Source organism: Mastomys coucha, unplaced genomic scaffold, assembly GCF_008632895.1.
Source record: "Mastomys coucha isolate ucsf_1 unplaced genomic scaffold, UCSF_Mcou_1 pScaffold14, whole genome shotgun sequence".
Lineage (NCBI taxonomy): Eukaryota > Metazoa > Chordata > Mammalia > Rodentia > Muridae > Mastomys > Mastomys coucha.
Genome location: NW_022196896.1, coordinates 115,424,981 through 115,444,167, shown reverse-complemented (window position 1 = coordinate 115,444,167; position 19,187 = coordinate 115,424,981). Strand labels below are relative to the sequence as shown.

At 47.3% G+C, this 19,187-nt stretch overlaps 1 protein-coding gene across 11 annotated transcripts in view; it reads right to left on the bottom strand.

Moving 5' to 3' along the window:
• Positions 1-19,187, bottom strand: part of Agap1 (ArfGAP with GTPase domain, ankyrin repeat and PH domain 1) — a 445,290-nt gene that overhangs the window by 42,796 nt on the left and 383,307 nt on the right. For all 11 annotated transcript variants that reach the window (XM_031368368.1, XM_031368370.1, XM_031368366.1 and 8 more), the window contains 2 exons: positions 16,222-16,312; positions 10,419-10,641 (listed from right to left, as the gene is read on the bottom strand). In XM_031368368.1, the coding sequence (XP_031224228.1) occupies positions 10,419-10,641; positions 16,222-16,312 (314 nt within the window). The remainder of the gene's footprint in view (positions 1-10,418; positions 10,642-16,221; positions 16,313-19,187) is intronic.

The following is a 19,187-nucleotide window of genomic DNA, read 5'->3' as shown; positions in this document are numbered from 1 at the left end:
TGCTACAGACTGTGTGACTACTCTTACCTCCATTTAGCATTATTTAGAAAGGTATCCTTCAGCAATCTAGGGTGAAAACACACACATCTTTCTCGCTTCATTCATTCCACACCTGCCTGGGAAGGTTACAGGGTTCCCATGTGGCCCTGGCAAAACTATCTGAAGGACACAATGGTTGTTTTAATGGGAAATGTCTCCCATAGTGTCAGGCAGCCAAATACTTGTCCCCAGATGGTGGTTCTATGATGTAGCCTTGCTAGAGGAGGTGTGTCACTGGGGGCAGGCTTTGAGTTTAAAAGGCTCGTATCATTTCTGTTTGTACTTCATATTCAGGGTTCAAGGTGTGAACGCTCAGCTGCCTGTTCCCCCCACCACAGCAGCTGCTATGCCTCTCAGCCATCATGGGCTCTAACCCTATCTGAAACCATCAGCTCCAATCAATTCCTGAGTTTGTAAATTGCTTCTGGTCATGGCGTTCTACAACAGCGATTGGTACGTAATTAACACAGGCTCAAGTATCCGTTACAGAGCAGGTTCTGGAGGGCTCCATAGCCATGCAGGTTAGTGTTTTGTAGGTTCCCTCCATGGCCATAGTAAGGGCACTGCAGCTATTAGAAACAAAGCTATTTCTTACTGCTTAGAACAGCCCCTGGCCACAGCAGTCTCCCCTGACAAATGCTGGAGTTCTGAGAAAGTGTAGGTAGCACTTGCACTTGTAATTCCGGGTGTGTGTGGCATGTGTTCAGCCTCTCTGAGGACCTTCTGGAGACAAGTCCACAGCTGAGTTAGGCCTGGTCCAAGTCATGGGCAGCCTGTCTTCCCTGTCAGGGAATTGCGTCTGACTTCTAACAGCTACCTGCAATCTCAGTAAGATAACCCAGCAGTATGTGAACACCATGGCCGCCTTTGGGGGCCCTTGGGGGACTCCAGGTGAGCAGTGATGGTAATGCATTCACCAGTAGGGGTCACCAGCACTCATAGGACTCCAGGTGCTTAACTTTGTTATTGTTTTTTTGAGATTGAATTATTTGGTCAGTTCTACAGTCTCTTACACTTCTAGACCAATTATATTTTTCTATCGGGTTATCCAATGTTTTTGGTGAAAAGATAAAAGGAGCTATGATTTTGGGGAAAGATGTTCTGAATTTATACACCAATTTGGGGGAGCTGCCATCTACACAATATCAATGTTCTAAATCACAAGTCCACATCTTGACAGTGCTCCTATGATCTCTTACAATTCCACTTTGTAGTTTTCTGTGTACGGGTTCAGTTTTTCTTTAATGTGTTTCTTTTCATGGATTTGGTTTGTTTGGTTTTTGTACAAGGAATTGTTCCTGTAATTTTATTTTGGTTATTTACTGCTGGTTTTAGTGATACAACTGAGTTATGTACGAGAATCTTTCGTCCTTTAATCTTGCTCAGCCTGCTGGTTACTTGTGATAGAGTCTTGGGATCCCTTAGGATTTTCCAACATAAACACTGATTATCAGTAGGCAAATGTCTTACTCTTTCTTTCCCTGACAAACTCCAAGCACAATGCTGAAGTGAAGCTTAGGTGTGAGCTTTCAGCACCTCACCGCCTGGGTCTCAGGGGACTTGCTGGGTTTTCACAGATGTCCGAATTTCCCTTCCACTCTTTTTGTAAAGGTCGCTGAGGGTCTGGATCACAAAAGGCTATTGGTTTTGTCACAAGTATTTTCTACAACTCCTGTGGCGATTACTGTAGTATATTCTACAGTTGTGTGTGTATGTTTGTGTGTGAGAGAGGGGGCGGGTAGTGGGTGAATGCCTGAGCCTGTGTATATTTGTGTGTGCTGAACCAACCTTGCATTCCTGGGGAAAACGCCACTTGAACATAAAGTGGGAATGCTCTTCTAGGGGGCCGAGGGATGATGTCTGTGGCTGTGACTCTTGCTGCATGATATTCTGGATATGCCAGGCCAGACTGAAATGTGGCAGAGGACAGAGAGTCCACAGGCAGGGGTTATTCTAATCATGTAAACAAAAGCTTCTTGTACTGCAGTATGTGTCAGGATCACCTATAGGGTTAAAGCACATCTCTGCACACATCTCTGCAGGGAAGCCAGCTGTACAGGCTGGGGGTGTGTCTTGAGGGTGTTTTTAGATGGTACTGATGCTGTATAATCCAGTGTATAGACACAGAGCAGAACAAACCCTGACAACATTTTCCATGTACCTAGGGGAGAGCGCAGAGGCCACCTGTCTCTCTCACTAGCAGCATGCAGGATCCAGGAACAAAGTCCAGGGCACTTTTGAGATAAGAAACTTCATAAATATTGTTTTCTTTTAGCATTAACTCCGCATGATTAAGTGGGTAGGTATAATGACTAGTTTCATTTTACAAAGGATCAAACACTCTGGCTTTGAAAACCAGAATCACAGAAGATGCTGAACTACGAATCCTCTGGCAGACTCCACATTTCATCATGTAGATACAACAGTGGCTGAAGGGCAGCCTCCACGGTTTTGCAAAGGGAGTTGGGTCAGGGACACATGCAGAGTGAGGCCAGGGCAGGAACAGGGCGTAGCCGTGTGGGAAGCTTAGCCAGCACCTGTGCCGGGTGATCAGCGGCTCATGGTTCTCAGTGCCATTTTCTGCATGAGAACTTAAGATCAGTACCAGCTGCAGAGAATGCAGATTTCTGACTCCTGAGCAGAGTACAGGCTTGCCACGTAAGACCAACCAGAAACAAACGGTCCCTCACTGTTCTTTCTTTCTCTACTGCTGTGAGTTTATTAGAGGGAAGGCACCATGGACATATCGCTATATACAAGGAGCTTGGACAGAGAAACCCAGTGCATGCCGGGCTGGGCTGAGTCACGGCCACTGCTAACACCACAGCTTCTCTAGCTGCTGCGTGGATGTGATCTCCCCTGAGCTGCAGAGCTGAGATGGAACAGTTACAGAAGGACTAAGGACTATCAGAAGATGAATTCCGGCTCAAGTGGTCAGTGTGATTCCAGGTGGGGGACATGGGATCCTATGCCTGCCTTGCTCTCGTTTGCAAACCACAGACAATCTCTCTGTGGTCAGAAAAGGCACATAGGGTGCAGGGGACACCAGGGATGTTCATCCCCTTCCCTTCAGTGATGGATCCCATGTGGAACCACAAAACTGCATCAAAAGACACGAGCCTTTGGAGTGTGTCACAGGAATCAAGAGGAAGCATGGCTTACAGTATGTAATTCAAGTCTAAAACAGTTAACCTCCCTTCCCCCTTCCCCCACAGGCTCTAAGTGGACAGAGGCGCAACTGCCAAGGCGCCCGAGAGATAGCCATGATGGGAAATCTGAACACCCACAGGCTTCTCAACTGTCTCCATGGATACATTTCAGAGAGTCAACAACACAGATTTCCAACCCAAGACTGCTCTCTGGCAGCCAGGCTGGCTTCCAGCTCACACTGGCTTCCCACAGCCATCAGACAAATAAGCAGGCTTCTGGGTAGTGGAGTAAGAAACCCTGCATACCACCCTGTCCAAAGGCGAATGGCAGTGCAGGCATCTTCTGTCAACGGAAGCCCTTTATGGTTAAGCTTAGCAGTGTCTTCAAACTACCCTTTCCGTGAAAAGAGCTGGTCTGTTCAGAGCTTCATCAGAAGCTCCCTGTTGGAGCACAAATTTCCACCATGCTGCCTGGCATCGGCTCATGTGGGGAAATGCTCTGTCCCTTGTCACCATAATCTATAGGTATTATTTTTAAGGCAGTGTTAATGCACTCCTCATCTGTACATTTTCCTAATTGGCTTAATATTTATAGTAGAATCTTTGGGATCCGGGCCCAGAGCTCTAGTAAACTCACGCATATTTAGCAATGTGCTAATGAGGCCCGTCCAGTCAGGAAGGGCTGCCCCGTGAGTTATGGCACTTTCAGTCGGATTCTAACTCGGCTGCTAAGAGAAGTTGCTAAATATCTTAAGTAAAAGCAGAGGTTCCCCAGGCAGCTGTTGGGTTTGCAGAGCCGTGGATGTATAAACTTTTATTGGCAGTAAATGTCACTCTTCTGAGTAGATGCGCGCCCACAAAGCCTCAGCTTCTTAGGAGCCTGCCAATGCTGGGGCTGGTGCTGGACACACAGGGGACAGGGAGGGTGGCCTTACTCTGTGGTTGGGGCTGGGGCATGGTTGCCGACAGGCACGCGGCGGTGACAGAAATTCACTCTGAGTTGCAATTAGCAGCACTGTCATTTTCGGGGGCTCCTGCCAATTAATTAAGGCTGTCAAACAGAAAAACCACAGCGTTCACATGGTAATTTATATTGGAAGAGACAACCCTCGGGAGCACAGCGGCTTCCTCCACAAACAGATTTCTCCCTCAGAGCACTGAAATAAACACGGGGCAAAATAACCAAGATAAAAGACGCGAATCGTGGGCATGCATGCGAAGGGGTCTGCGTGGGCAAAGAAGAAAGTTAAACTGCCCTTGTTATAACTGTTAACTCTGGTCGCCAGAGAAGAAGACAGGCTGATTAAAACTCCAAACGAGCCCCCAGCTCCCTGAACCCTCTGCGTCCAGGATGATAGAATCAGAGGAGTTTATTCATGCCATTAAGCCCCAGAGAACTTAATTGAAAGAAGAGCACTGCCCGGACCTTGACAAGCGGGAGGTCACAGTAATTGCTGCCGGACATATTTAACATTAAGATAATCAGGCCATTAATTACCCTTCGGATCATTAAATCAGCCAGTTGCAAAATGAAATTTCTGCCTCTATTACTCACTTGAGAGACCACAGGGGTGGCCTTTAATTTATCAGGGAGCGTGAGCTACAAAGGCTGGGGCTGGGGGAGGGCAGCTGGGGAGGGGGCTCCCCCACAGGCACGCTGTGGCAGTGGTGGCCGGGCAGGCATCAATCCGCCATGCTTGGTGATCGTGGCAAATTAACTAGGTAAGATAACCTCCCCGTGCAAAGGCAGAAGCTGGGGGTATGTAAATAGATGAGGGCAGGCAGGGAGCTCAGAGTGTGCACACCACTTAGGAAGATAATAAAGGGAATCATCCTTGATTATCAGTGCTAATTTGGACACTGCCGGTAGCTTGTTATGCGTGTTCTGAGTAGCATTTAATTAATTCAATTGCTTGTTAATGAGGGAAGTGACATGTGGGGAGCAGATGCCACCCAACTGCAGATGGACTCTGGTCAGGCCAGCGAAGGCCTTTTTTCCGTCTCCGCCCCCCCCCCCCAGTTTTTCTTTTCTTTTCTTTCTTTCTTTCTTTTTTTTTTTTTTAAGAAAGAGAATAGAGAAAAGTGTCCAGCACAGAGGAACACTCAAAAGACACAAAACATTGACCTCAGCAGGCCAAGAACTGTTGAAAAATAATCAGACGAGACAATCCAGGGGCCGCGTGGGCAGTCATGTCCCTGAGGCCACATTTAGAACAGTGCATCTTTATGCCAGAAATTTGAGCCAGAGATTACTATATTGTGATCCTATGATCAAACCTAACAAGACAAAGACGTGGCCAAGTGGGGCTGCTTTTAATATCTCCGAGTCAGCTGCAGGGATCCAATTATTTTCAGTTTGGATACATTTCCCCTTTATCAATATCTCCGTGTGCATAAATAAGATGAAAGTGGCCCTGCAGAATCAAAGGGAAGTGGTACTCCCCTTGCCGGGCGGACTGCTTGGGTCTAGAAGTGTGTGGCTAGTCTTCTCCCACGCAGGTTTCTGATGTGAGCCCTGATCTTCCTATCGATGGCCACGTTTCTTTATAGGTTAAAGACAGAAGAAGGTTTAGGCAGGGAGATGGAGTTACGTATAATGAAAGGGGGTGGGGGAGGATGCTTAGAGAATGTGTACTAAACAGGCCAGCAGTCCCTTCCAAGAGGCATCAGAATGGTAATGGGTGATTTCGGCTGTGCTTGGGGTTTCTCTCATGAGCTGTTCCTGGAACTGAAAACATAGTTCGGCATTCCAACTTCCTTCGATTTCCCAGCCCAAGCCAGCAGGCGTCAACCACCACGTAAATGGGAGGCTACCTGCACTAAAATGCAAACAGCATGCTTCCTGCTCACCCTCCCGGGCCAGATGCCATCAGGGAGACACAGATAGGAGGCAGAGTGGGGTCAGCTACACCACCAAGCTCTCTGGCTTCTGCTTGTGGGCTCTGCCTCATCTGGTAGGAGAACCACTTCCATCGAAGCCAATACAACCAGCTTCAGTATGAAAGGGCACGCCGTGAAGGGAGACAGGTCGGCACTGTGTCCAGGAAACACGGTCATGAGGACAGGTGTTGCTGGGGCCTGCTGGAGCAGCTTGGTTGTGCTATAGACTCCCAAGCTTCATTTCACCCATGGAGTGGGCAGGGGAGTGTAGTAACATGAGCACCTGACACCTGGGTGCCAGGTGACTACGCTGGGTTCTGTGCATGGCATAAATAGTCACTTGACTCATAATGCCTTTACCATAATGTGGCCATTTTTTTTTCCATTCATCTCAAAGGGTCACCAATGATCTCAGCACTCCCTCCAGTGACAGCCAATTAGTCTCTTCACATTGGAGCCCAGAGCCCTGAGCACCTGGTGGCTCCAGACTCAGCTGGTCAACTGTCTACAACACAGCTTGACAGATAAACACGTGCACTGTGAGAGTCATACAGCACACCCCAATTCCTAGCCTCAACTCCAGATAATTCTGTCCCCTGATGCTGCCTCTATGGCCACCAACATCTCCATTTACAATCAATATTTTAAGTGTGTGCTTAAATGGTATCAATAGTGTATGTGTGTGTGTGGGGGGGGGCTGTTCTGATTCCAGTCCAGATGTAGTTAATTGTTGCCACACATCGATCTCCCCTCTAACATGATTCTTTCTCCAAATCAAACCCCCATTAGAGAGGGGTGGAGGGCAGCTTCTCCACTCCTGTGACAATAAATTTAATATCGAATGCACTAGAAAAAAAATGGCAGCTGTTGCAGAATCCATCCAAAAAGATTTTTTTCCTCCTTCCTGGGAGTAATTAAAAGATGCTTTCCTTGACTAATGATCCCCCTGTTTAGGAATGGGAAGTCAATACTCTGCTTCAGCTGTCGTCAGCTCCGATTGATCATGATGCTGCTCAAGTTTGAACGGCAGTTCTCAGGGTGGCTGAGGATCGCTGGAACCAATTATAGGCTATCCAGAGCTGGCCTAATAGGGGTGTGGGGACAGTAGGCAGAAGGCCAACCAGCTGTGCCAGGCGCCTGTTCTCCCACCCTGCCGGTAGCCATGCTTAATGCCGATGCATGGTTCTTTCAGGGGGCCGGGTGCTCTTTCTCCACAGTGCTATGTGTGTTTGCCTGCACATAAGAGTGTGTGCATTCATGTAAGTATGTCGAGGCACACGTGTGTAGGGATGTGTATGTATTATGTTGGGATATGTGTGTATGTATGTGTGTTGGGGTACATGTATGTCTGTTTACGTGTCTGAGTGTGTATACGTGTGCAGCACAGTTTCCATTACATTCTACTGTCAGATATATCTCTGGAATGATCTTGAAACAGACCCAAGAGCAGTGGGAAAACTTCAGGGCCCTCATTTCAAAGAGCGACGCTTGGTTTTTCCATGAATTAACACCAATGCTTATGAAACTGTTTCATTTTGAGATTAACTTCAGGCCCCTTGATGCTTCTACTACCTGGCCTTGGATCCTCAGTGAGATGAGAAGGTAGGAGGGTGGGTGGCATCTCGGACAGGCGGTACCCAGACTTCCTGTCTATTCTCTTGGGGTGAGTGAATGCCAGACTGATTCTAGCCAAGACTTCCAGGCTTTTGTTCCTATCTGGAGGAAGAGTGGGAGGTGGTAAGGTGGCAGGTGGCGGTATCGCTACTGCACTATGTATGGGTTGTAGTACTTCTCATTTATGATGCTAAGGCTGGGAACCAAGGTGGCCCTTGGCTTGTTCTGGGTTGGTCTTTTCGAATCACCCTGCTGCTGCTGACTTCAGCCTTCTCTGGATGATGAACAGACGAAATGTGGTCAAACACAAACACAGACTACACATCCTACCGAATCCTTCTGACATCAGATAACTCTGGGATCAAGAGCTTCCCAGAATAAACCCATCCTTGCTTCTTGTTCTAAGGATCCAGCCTTTGGGTGGCACATGGCTGGACACGTGTGATGCAGACGGAACCTTGGGTGGCTTTATCCTCCTACACCTTCTCCTGGAAGTCAGCCATGCTGTGAACTTCCCGGAGCCAATGTCCTCAGCTGGTCCCGACAGGACCCACCTGTCATGATGCTCCTGAGACTTTATTCATTCTCTCCCTTTTGTTCTTCCCCGCTCCTTGTTTGGAGATATTTGTTGAATTCAACCAGACCCCCCCCCCACCAAAAAAAAAAAAAACAACCCAAAATTAAACAAGACAAACAAACAACTTGGGATAATTTTACCAAAGGTACAAAGAAGCCTGCAGTTCTCCTGCTTGTCTGAAAGTTCAGTGATCCCAGAGTCACCTCTCAAGGTACCCCGGCATCACACCACATCACCACAGCCTTGGGGAGGAGTCCTGACTCTCAGAGGGGGTCTTTGGAAAGTCTCAGAAGGGGTCTTATTGACCAAAGGTAAATAAGAGGCTCAACTGCAGCCACCCTATTTGTAAGGAGGAAGACCCCCACCCATCTCTAGGCAGTCAAGGGTGGCATATTCAGTGCTGGGCAGAGAAGAAAGCTAGAGCCTGGAGCTCAGGGCAGACAGCAGTCAGAACTGTCCGCTGCCCACAGAGTGGTCACTCATTCCCTGCTGGGTGCATGAAGACAATTACACTCTGTCTAACTGTTCTAGATTCTAGAAGAGCCAACACTTCTAACTCACAAATGGCACTAAGCACAGTCTATATGTTTCGTTTGAACCGAAATGGTCAGGTGCATAAAATTAATTTTTTTGTTTGTTTTTTTGGAGACAGGGTTTCTCTGTGTAGCCCTGGCTGTCCTGGAACTCACTCTGTAGACCAGGCTCAGAAATCTGTCTGCCTCTGCCTCCCAAGTGCTGGGATTAAAGGCGTGAGCTACTACCACCTGGCTGAAATTAAATTTTTACTAGCTCATTTCAATGCTTTTTTTTTTCACACATTTAACAATTTAACTTTCAGTCAGTTTTTGATTTTTAAATTGAAATTTAACGACACTATGATCAGAATAGGTACCGCAAAGCAAACTAACATTTTAGGATTGTTTGGAGTAAAGAGCCCCACTGGCTTCCATGAGAGTGTTAGATCAGGACGACAGTTCTCAGAAGGCAGGACACCTTTGATTTATAAGGAATCCACCCCTTATCTGTACCATACAGACGAACCACGCAATGAGGAGCTGTCACAGTGAGCCTCTGGGGTTTTAACAAGCATGCGTTGTGCACCTTGCTGGCCCTCCCTTCCAGCTTTCCTTCCCATCACGGCTAACAGATGTGGTCCAGAGAGGGCGTCGTCACACATTTGTTCTGCAGTGTTGGTAAAATAAACTCAGCCAGCAGATCTCAGGACATCACTGTCCCAGAAAACTGGACAAGTAGCTTAAACACCCACCAGTTTATAGTGGCTCGGGCTCTGACTGCGTCTCATCACTGGCAAAATATTCCAGACAAACTTTAGGTGCTAAGCAGAACAAGAGCCTCTTCCTCCTGTTTTCTTGGGAAGCATAGCAGAGGCCGGCCTCACCTCGTGCCCGCTGGTGGGGGTGGGAGTAGGAGTGGGGCACACAAGAGCACCCAGTACCTGAGAACCTTGATGTCCTCAGTTAGACCAACCAGAGATGAGCTGGCTCCGTGTACTACTTCAATCTCTTTGAAATTGGGCTATTTCAGTTACCTCTTGGGGGAATTAAATATGTATGCATATTTTCAAAAATGGTTTATAATCGCTGTAAATGAAAAATGAGAAACTAAATGGCCTCAAAATAAATGCGTTTTTATCTTGGGTAACAATTAGCATTAACGAGGAGTCAGCCTACATTGTGTTTAACTGTACTTCATTAGATGTGTTAGAAGTCTGTTTTAGAAAATAAAATACATTCTCTTATCATAAACTCACTTGTTGGCAGGGACACATGAGAGGGTTGGATACCCACAAGATGCTTACCAAGGGCATAAGAAAGAATACAAAAACCAAAGAATCAAAAATTTATAATTAGTGTTAGCACAGTCTGTGCCTATTAGAAATATATTAATTAAAGTAATATATTCATAAGATTAGAAGCCTAATACATTTCTAAGAGGGGAGAGGAATCTCTAAGGCCTAGAAATAAACAAAAAAATTAAGGGGTTTGAATTGTCCAGTCTGCTCTGTACCAATTTCAAACGTGGATGCTTCTAGACTAGGTTGATCAGAATCTCTATAGGTTGTCAGGGCCCTGGCTACAGCTGCTGCTGAGGTCATTCCCAGGCATGTAACTGCTGGTGGAGCATCTGTGCGTTCCTACCTGGTGGAGTCCAATGAGGGCTTTGTCCGTCCCTGGCTGCCCTCTTCCCACACGCTGTTGGCCAGCTCATTCCCGATGGAGGACATCACCTTGATCAGCTCCATAGGCCAGTCATCCAGATCTAGTGATCTGACCCGAGAGAGGTGGGTGCCGAGATTCCGGTGGATCCCCGAGCACTCGATACACATGAGGGCTCCCAAGTTCAAACTGGCCCAGTTAGGGTCTACAGGGAGAGAGACAGGAATAAAACTCAGTCAGATTACCACCAGTCACTCTCAATGTCCCTGGACTCTCAGAGACACCTAAACAACCAGCCAGTCCCCACAGTCCTGTGACTTAGAGCTGCTCTTGGTGTCAAGGGAGACGTGGTGTGTTGCTGGCAGCATGGTGTTCATCTGGTCAGAAATACCTTTTGTGAGAGCTCCACAGGACTGGTGCACAACACAAAAAAATCCTTTGTGTTAAGAGATGTCTACCATGGCCAGCTGATGACAGAGGGAGTAAGAAGCAGAGAGGGAAGCTGGGTGACACACCAAGGCTCAGGTCACACTTGAGGCTGCACTGGCTCCCATATCCCTTTTGTTATTGTCAGCACAGCTTGGACAAACTTCAAAGACTAAAGAGGCACACTCCTGTGAGAGAATATGGCCGGCAAGGGCCTTGCTTAAGAGGACCTGCTGCACGGCTCACCTGATCACTGGCAGGTCAGAGGGTAGGTAAGACAGAGTTGTATCAGGACCCAGCTCCTCCACTCATGACTTTCGAAGTAAACAGTGTAATGCTTCAAGCTGGGATGATCGGCTCATATAGAGAATGGTTTGGGGACAAATCTGTCATTGTGTGATACTGGATGACATCGTCAGGAGATCAGGAACTTGGGTGCAGGGCTGGCTTTGGGCTTACAATCTCTAGGTGTTGTGTAAAGGCAGGCTGGCCTTGATGGCTACTGCCTCTCACTGTTGACAGGAAGAAGGGTAAACCCACACAGGTAGAACTGGCGTTTACCCAAGTGTACCAGAAGAGTCAGCAAACCCTGACCTGACCCACTGGGGAGATTTCCTTGGCTCTCTACAGAGCAAATGACCATCTGTGGTTGCCTGGTGACTAACCAGATGTCAGCCAGCCATGTATTTAAGGTGAGTCCCTCTCTACAAGTTTATATCCCTGGTTTGTATCTAAGAGGAGGCCTTGGGAGAGGCTTGTGTTCTCAGTGATGTTCCTTCCGATGGGAAAGGGAAAACTTAGGTCTCACACAGAGACAAAGGCTTCATATGAAGGCAGGGAAAGACTAAATTACAGGTAGAAGAAAACCGTGCTGTGGTTTGGATGTGAAAATGTCCCCCATAGGCTCCCGTGTCTCAACACTTGGTCTTCACATGGTGGTGCTGTTTTGGGTGGGTGTGAAAGCTTCTGTAGGCAGGACCTAGGTGGAGGAAGTGGCTCTCTAGTGGAGAAAGCCTTGAGGTTTGGAGCTTAGTCCTACTTCCTGTCCTGGCCTGACCTCCTATCACCAGAGGACCCACTCCCACAACATGACATACTGTAGCTCCTCAAGCTAAAGTCACAAGGAACCTCCTTCCCTCCCTACTTGCTTCCTGTCAGGTATTTTATGGTCTCAGAGCACCAAATGGGCACAGCACAGAGGCAGCATGGATAGACACAGGTCTGACTCAGCTGCCGAAGAGCCACATACCCTCTTCAGCAAGGCTCTCTCACCTGGTGTCTGCTATCCCTCACAGCTTGGCTTCTGCCCTTCTGTCTCTATTGTCTTGTGCACTGAGATGAGACAGCCACAGCTGCCAGCCACCTCCATAGCCAAGTCCTTCAGCCCATTGTTGGCCTCTTGTCCATTGCCCATCTCCTGATGCTCAACTCTGACGAGGTTGAAGTTAAATGTCTCTTTGGATTTTCTCCCTGGTTTTCATCTTTTTCCCAGTATTTTCTCCTAAAACTGGCCCTTGCCTTGGCTCCTGTAATCAATCTTTCTTTCTTTTCTTTTCTTTTTTTTTTTTTTTTTTTTTTTTTTTTTTTTTTTTTTTTACTTTTGAGACAGGGTTTCTCTGTGTAGCCCTGGCGGTCCTGGAGCTCACTCTGTAGACCTGGCTGGCCTTGAACTCAGAAATCTGCCTGCTTCTGCCTCCCAAGTGCTGGGATTCACCATCACTGGCTGGCTCCTGTAATCTATTCTGATGCCACTCCCTCTTCTCAGCAAACCCAGCTTGACCCTGGGTTTAGTGATAACCTAAATCCTAACAACTTTTAATGGCTCTTACCCCCCTCTCCCTCCCAGCTGGACACTGCTCAGACCTCCCCGCCGTCTGCATGCCCTGATGAGGGTTTTTTCTGTCGGTGTTCTTTCTACCTCTCCCAACCACACCAATGTTCTTCCAGGATCTGGGGAGTTGACACACATGCTTCCATCATCCCCAGAGATACTTTCTCAAATTCAACACTTTCTTCTTGAACTGAGCCTCCACTCCTGTCCTTATTATCACCACACACTGTGGTAGGAATGTCTGCATGTCTGTATGTTCACATTCTGACCCCTGCAGGCTACCTCCTGACAGCAGTCACGAAATATGGCAGACCCAATCATGTAACACTGAGACTCAAAATCTGCAGTGGCTAACATCTGCCCCTGATATCAAGTCCAAAGTACCTGCAGACAGAATCAGAACTGAGCCCCACCCTTTTCCTGTCTCATGTGGGACCCTCAGTATCTCCACCCACCCGTGCACAACACTTCCAGCTCTGCCTGGCATGCTGCTTGCCCTTTGGTTTCAGCTAGAATTACTTCCCTCGGACAACTCTCTTGGTAACCTTCTACCCACTGCACCCCCGATACAATAAGGGGGCATCACAGAACCCATGCTATGCTGTGGGTAGAGCTTGGTGTGCTTGCTCTTCCTGTTGGCTATGGCCATTAGAGACTATGACAACACACCATATCCAGATAAATGTGGAGCAGCTCCACCATAGCAGAGCCCGTATCTAAGGGACTGAGGGATGGTAGGAACTGGATGACATCATTAGAAGATCTACTAGGGCTGGTGGGTGAGGTGGGATCTACTAGGAACTGGTCTGGCTCTAGCCTGACTGTCTAAACAGCACTAGCAATGAGTTTCATGGACCAGAGTTCAGCAGCTGGGCTGTCTCTCTCAGTTTTGTTCTGGAAGGTCTGGCACACTGGTAAGGACCAGATGTGTGTAGGGTTCTCCAAGTTCTGGGATTCCCCAGGTCCCTCTCTGAACATGTTCCTGGTGGCTGGAAACTGGTACCCCCAACACAGATTTTCACTCTCAGTGGATGCTGGACAGAGCTGAGCTGGGCCAGGTTGCAAGCTCTCTCTAGAGCAAAATTCTCAGAGACAGTGATGGGCCTTTCCCTGACAGGTAGATACCATTGACTTTTCCAAATTCACTGGACCAGAATTTCTCCTTATAGACAAGCAGTGCTGGCATTGGGACAGACTAAGTGTGCAAAATGGAGGAGATGCTTGGTAGTCTGCAGTGATTGCAGCTTCAAATCCCACAGTGCACTAAAGTTCTCAGGACACACCCTCAACCCCCAGAGGGTGACACACGTGAATGGTAGGTGGGCCAGTAGGACTTAGATGGGCTTTTCCCAGAGTTACAATGTCTGTTACACCACCAACTGATGTCAACAGTATCTTTCCTGAGTCTTTAGATGTAGGTGGCTCTGATTTCAGTCCACAGTCAGTGGAGAGGGACATCTTCAAAGCTGGTGTTTGCTCCTTTTTTTTTTTTTTTTTTTGGTTTGTTTTTCGAGACAGGGTTTCTCTGTGTAGCCCTGGCTGGCCTTGAACTCAGAAATCTGCCTGCCTCTGCCTCCCAAGTGCTGGGATTAAAGGTGTGTGGCACCACTGCCCAGAGTCTGCTCCTTTCTTGCCCTTCCGGCTGGCCTCCTCCCTAGGGGCATTGCTGTAATCCAAGATACATGCCCTTCACAGGTATGTAGCACACTGTCTCGGGCGACACCCTGAGAACATGCTCATACCACATTCCATGTGGGATATGGAGACCTGCTTCCTGGCATTTTCACCCAAACTGGGTATGTATACTTAAAACTCTTCCCTGACTATGCGCATACTTCACATCAGACCTTCAGGTATCTTAAGGGAAGCAAGGGGACTGGGGAGGGTGTGGGCTGACTGGAACAGCCCTGCTTGTTGAGAGCCTGGGCTCTTCCCTCCCTGACCTGTCAAAGAGCCCATGACAATATCAACTATCAGTCTTGAGAACTTGAAGATGTGTGGACTGGACGCAGCAGCATACCTGGTGAATGGTTTGAACCTCTTTTCCTGAAACTTCCAACCCTGCCTTTATCATCTCTGTCCCACCCACTTATGTGGCCTTGTCTACAGTCTGGTCCCATGGCCTCCCTTTCCTGCCCATCCTGAGCATGTATATGCCCACCCCTGTTAGGAAAGACCCCTGACCTCCAATTTGCTACATGCTACAGCTCCTACAAAGCCATGGGTTGGCTTCTTTTTGAGGAATCTTTAGATGCATGCTGGAAACAATTACAGACATCAATCTCTGGATTGGATTTTTTTCTTTTTTTAATATGCCTCAGGTTTTGTGCTTGGAAAAAAAAAAAGATCTGGTTTAAGGAAACTTTTGGATAATAACACACTTCAAATAAATGTTCTTCTCTTTCCAGCTCACGTTTTGAAAGTGAAATTTAAAAAGTCAAACAAAAAGAGAGACTTTAAAGCAGTATCCAAAGGAGCCTGAGGAAGATGCCCTTCCTGCCCTGAGAAGGGGCTCCTGCTGGGCTGTGGTCAGCCAGGCCATGAGGACAACTGGCTGGCCAGGGCCCTCGGGGAAGCTCCGTTGTTCCCCTTTGTCTGGAGCAAGCCTGGCCTGGTGCCTTGTCTCCTGAGGAGATGCTCATGATCCACCCACAGGTCTCCAACTCACCCTGATGTTCTGCTCTCATACAGTGAGTTGGTGCGGTCAGGCAGTCTCCCTCACAAACCAGCCCAGAGTCCTGTTCCTGCTGTGAAATGTAGACAGTTCACCCCGCCTATGAATGCATAAAGACTTCACCATCTCTCCTAGTGGCACCTGAGCATCTGCATCACCTCCCTGAGTTGCCACTCTTTCTCTCTGCTCACCCAGGGAGGCCTCTGCGAGGCTGCAGCCTCCAGCCACATCCCTTCCTCATGCCCTACTCTGCTGCAGAGCCCTGCTGACAAGCCAACTCTAGCAGGAAGCTTCCTCTGACGTGGAAAGTCTGAGGTGGCCCTTGCTCCTTCGCCAAGGTTCTAGACTGTGCCATGTGCTTGTGCCTTGCCCACTGGGCCTACTGATGTCATCACCAACGACAGAGGTGCTCGGTTCCCAGACATCCCTCATGGGAACCAGCACCTTTTACCGAGTTTGAATTGCACTTCCCCCTCTTCGAGCTTCTCTGTGACAATAAACGGGCAACATTTACTCTACGTAGCTTCTGAGAGTGTAGACTTGGAACAAAAGCAAGGCTCTACACCCCAGGGTGTAAGACAGAAATAGAAAGTGTGACATGAAACCGGGCTAACTCCAAGGGATGCAGTCATGACAATTTCGATTCTTTGCCCATTGTGATGCCTGAGGCTGGAGCAGAGCACAGAACGTTTAGTCTAGTGTACAAGAAACGGCCCACTTCTACCAGGGGAGCCATGTAAAGGATACTGTGTTAAGATAAAACCCAAACTTAAATATGTCAAGCTCTCAATGCCACGAGCCTTCTCTGCTGTAGTGGATAAGGATCCAGGGCCACCGTCATCTCCTGTACTTACTTTGGGTATCACAGTCCACGCAGTGCGAGTTCCCTCTCATGTTACGGATGGACTGCAGGGCCATGGCTTCGCTCTGGCTCGTTAGTCGGGACTAGGCATAAAGGAAGGCAGAAAATGCAAGATATGAACAGTCTGGAGAAATCCACACATCTAACCACATCAGGAAAAAACCAAATAGATTATACACAGGTGTAGCCGTGTGAGATTTCTACACAATTACTCCTTTTCTAGTGTTTGAAAGAAGTCTGTGAGGGAGAGACAGGTTGTACATCAGGGTTAATGGCTGAGATGGACTCTGCCCAAAATGAGCAAAATCGTCAGATCGCCATCATTTGTGAATAAACCAGAGACTGCTACACAGAGAATGTCACTGGCTAACACACCTTCATAGGCATACACCTTCTAAGTATGAAGATAAAAGAACAAGGAAAAAAAATCTGTGTATTAGTCAAGGGTCAGGCTTTAAACAGCACACCTGGTTCTTCATCAGGAAACCCTCCACTAAGCCATACATCACAGACTCGAGAGCTTTCCTCATGTGAGGGTCTCTGGATTGCTACAGCATCAAATCAAAAGTCACTCACTGGAGTGAGGCAGGGGCATTTATTCTTAAGCATACTTGATCAGAATAGATTTTTTTTAAAAAATGGCTCGCCTGTTGTGGCAAGGTTAGAAAATATGGGTAAAGACATTAGCATTTATAAACTAGCATTTGATTATCCAGAGAGCTCGTGGCTCAGTGGTTCTCAACCTGTAGGTTGTGACCGTGTTGGTGGGGTCAAATGATCCTTTCACAGTGATCATATATCAGATATCCTGCATACCAGATGTTTACATTATGATTTATAACAGTAGGGAAATTAGTTATGAAGTAGGAATGAAATAACTTTGTGGTTGGGGGTCAGGGTCAGTGTTGGGAAGTTTGAGAACCGCTGCTCCAGCTCTTTCTCTGTGTGCATCTGTATACACAGGCACCGTAGGAAAGCCAGAGGGGTATATGTTACCTTACAGCACGCCTTCTCAGCCAAGTCATTCTGTCTGTCACTCAGTGCCAACAGAGCCGACTTCATCACTAAGTGCATGCATATGAGTCCACTGAATGAGGGTACAACACGCTCCTTGACTATACATTTGGACTGTTCTAATTGTCCTAGACCCTGGACAGTGCTGTGAAGAACACGCTACATGTAAACGTCTACACACATCCCCAATTATGCAACACAGTAAGGATGGAATCTTGGAAGCAAAGGGGCAGAATAGGTAATGATGTGCATATTTTTAAAAATTTTGTTTATTCAATATGCATTTGAAATGAAAGCAAAATCAGTTTCAAAACTTAGAGTAAATTTTGTTTGTGTACAAATTCTTTACAAATTAAGGTATCTGGTGCTAAGCAGGTGGATGTGAAACAATTTATCACTTGCTAGTTAATAATAAGTTGTCTATTTGTTGCTATTGTTTAATCAGCATCCTGGACTACTGTATTTTACTTTCTCTTGGAATCAGAAAGCATTTTTTAACAACTTGAATTTTTGTAGAGATGTGTCACACACACACACAGAGGGGTCTGCCTATCTGCCTGTTTCTTTCTCCATAAATCTGTACAATTCTGTGGCTCACTGGTCAGTTGCTCTGTCTGTCAGGGTCAGATTTGGATTATCCACCAGGAGCTGAAATACTGGGTACTGTTCTCTCTAATGGAGTCTGGACTTTTCTCAAGTCATATGATTGGGGTACTATATCCCATTTTACTCTCTCACAATCTAACCAGCAGCTACCCAGGTCATATCTGGTGTCCTTCAGTTGCTCATGGGGTCTCCTCCCAGGGGAAGCCATTTCCACAAATATGCTTGCCCACGGGTACAAAGGACAGCTTTGGTGGGCATGTATCTGCTTCTGGTCCAAGACATCTTATTGTCTGGGTTCAGAGCAAGCTGAAAGAGGCTCTCAAGGAAGTAAAATGGGAGAAGCCAGCACTGACCAGAGCTTCTGGAATCCAAGAGAAAAGGGTATGGCTTCAGTCAGAAGATGTGAGATTAATCTGTCCATACAACCTGGGATGCGCTTGTCTGATCAGCAGATGTCCCCTTCCCTGTTCTGAAGCTAGAATTCCAAGCTTGTGGATGGCAAGTGTCATTGTGCCCATTGGTGAGGAGGGGAGACACATGGTGGGTGGATGGGGACATGACCTAGGAATCCAGAGAGCCCAGAATAAAAGACCGTGGTTCATCCCAGTTGGGTATAAACTATCTTCTGAGAGAGAAGCAAATTACATAATGCTAATAATGGCTGTGGTCTGGTTCACCCTGCCTGGCTCAAGAGGGTAATAAAATAACACACCCTGTCTCTCTGAAAAACAGACTCCCTTCTTAATGACAAAGCTGGCCATACATCATGGGCAGAGGTTTCTTTAAATGCTTATAAATGAAACTGCAGGTGGATGGCAATGTCTTTCTTTGGTTTCCAGTCGATCGCAGTTTGAAAAATCAAAATGCTCACTAAGAATCTCAATGGGTCAGTAAAGGGTCCTGACTATCTAAGGGTTCAAAGACTGAAATGGAAAGAACCCGGCTGGGAAAGACGGGACCGGTATAAGGAAGATTGCCGAGCAGCGGCCCAGAAAACCCAGTGAACACACTTTTATTTCTGGCCAAATAACTGCTGGAGGACTCTTTTTAATTACTGAATGAAACATACACCAGACTTTAAAAAACCAGAAAAATTCACCCTGCCCAAACTCCCTACAGTCTCCTCTGCGTTTGTATCCCCATGACATTGGAGACATTTATGAGGGCAGCATAGGGCATCTTTTAAGTCCATGTCTCTTTTTCTGATTTATTCTGCCTCAAACAATAACAACAAAAAAATAAGTATGGGCGCATAAGCAGGCAGAGTCCAAAGGCTCCATTGCCTACAGAGAAAGGCGAAGGCTTCCCACACAGCGCTGGCTGCCACAGCAAAAGCTT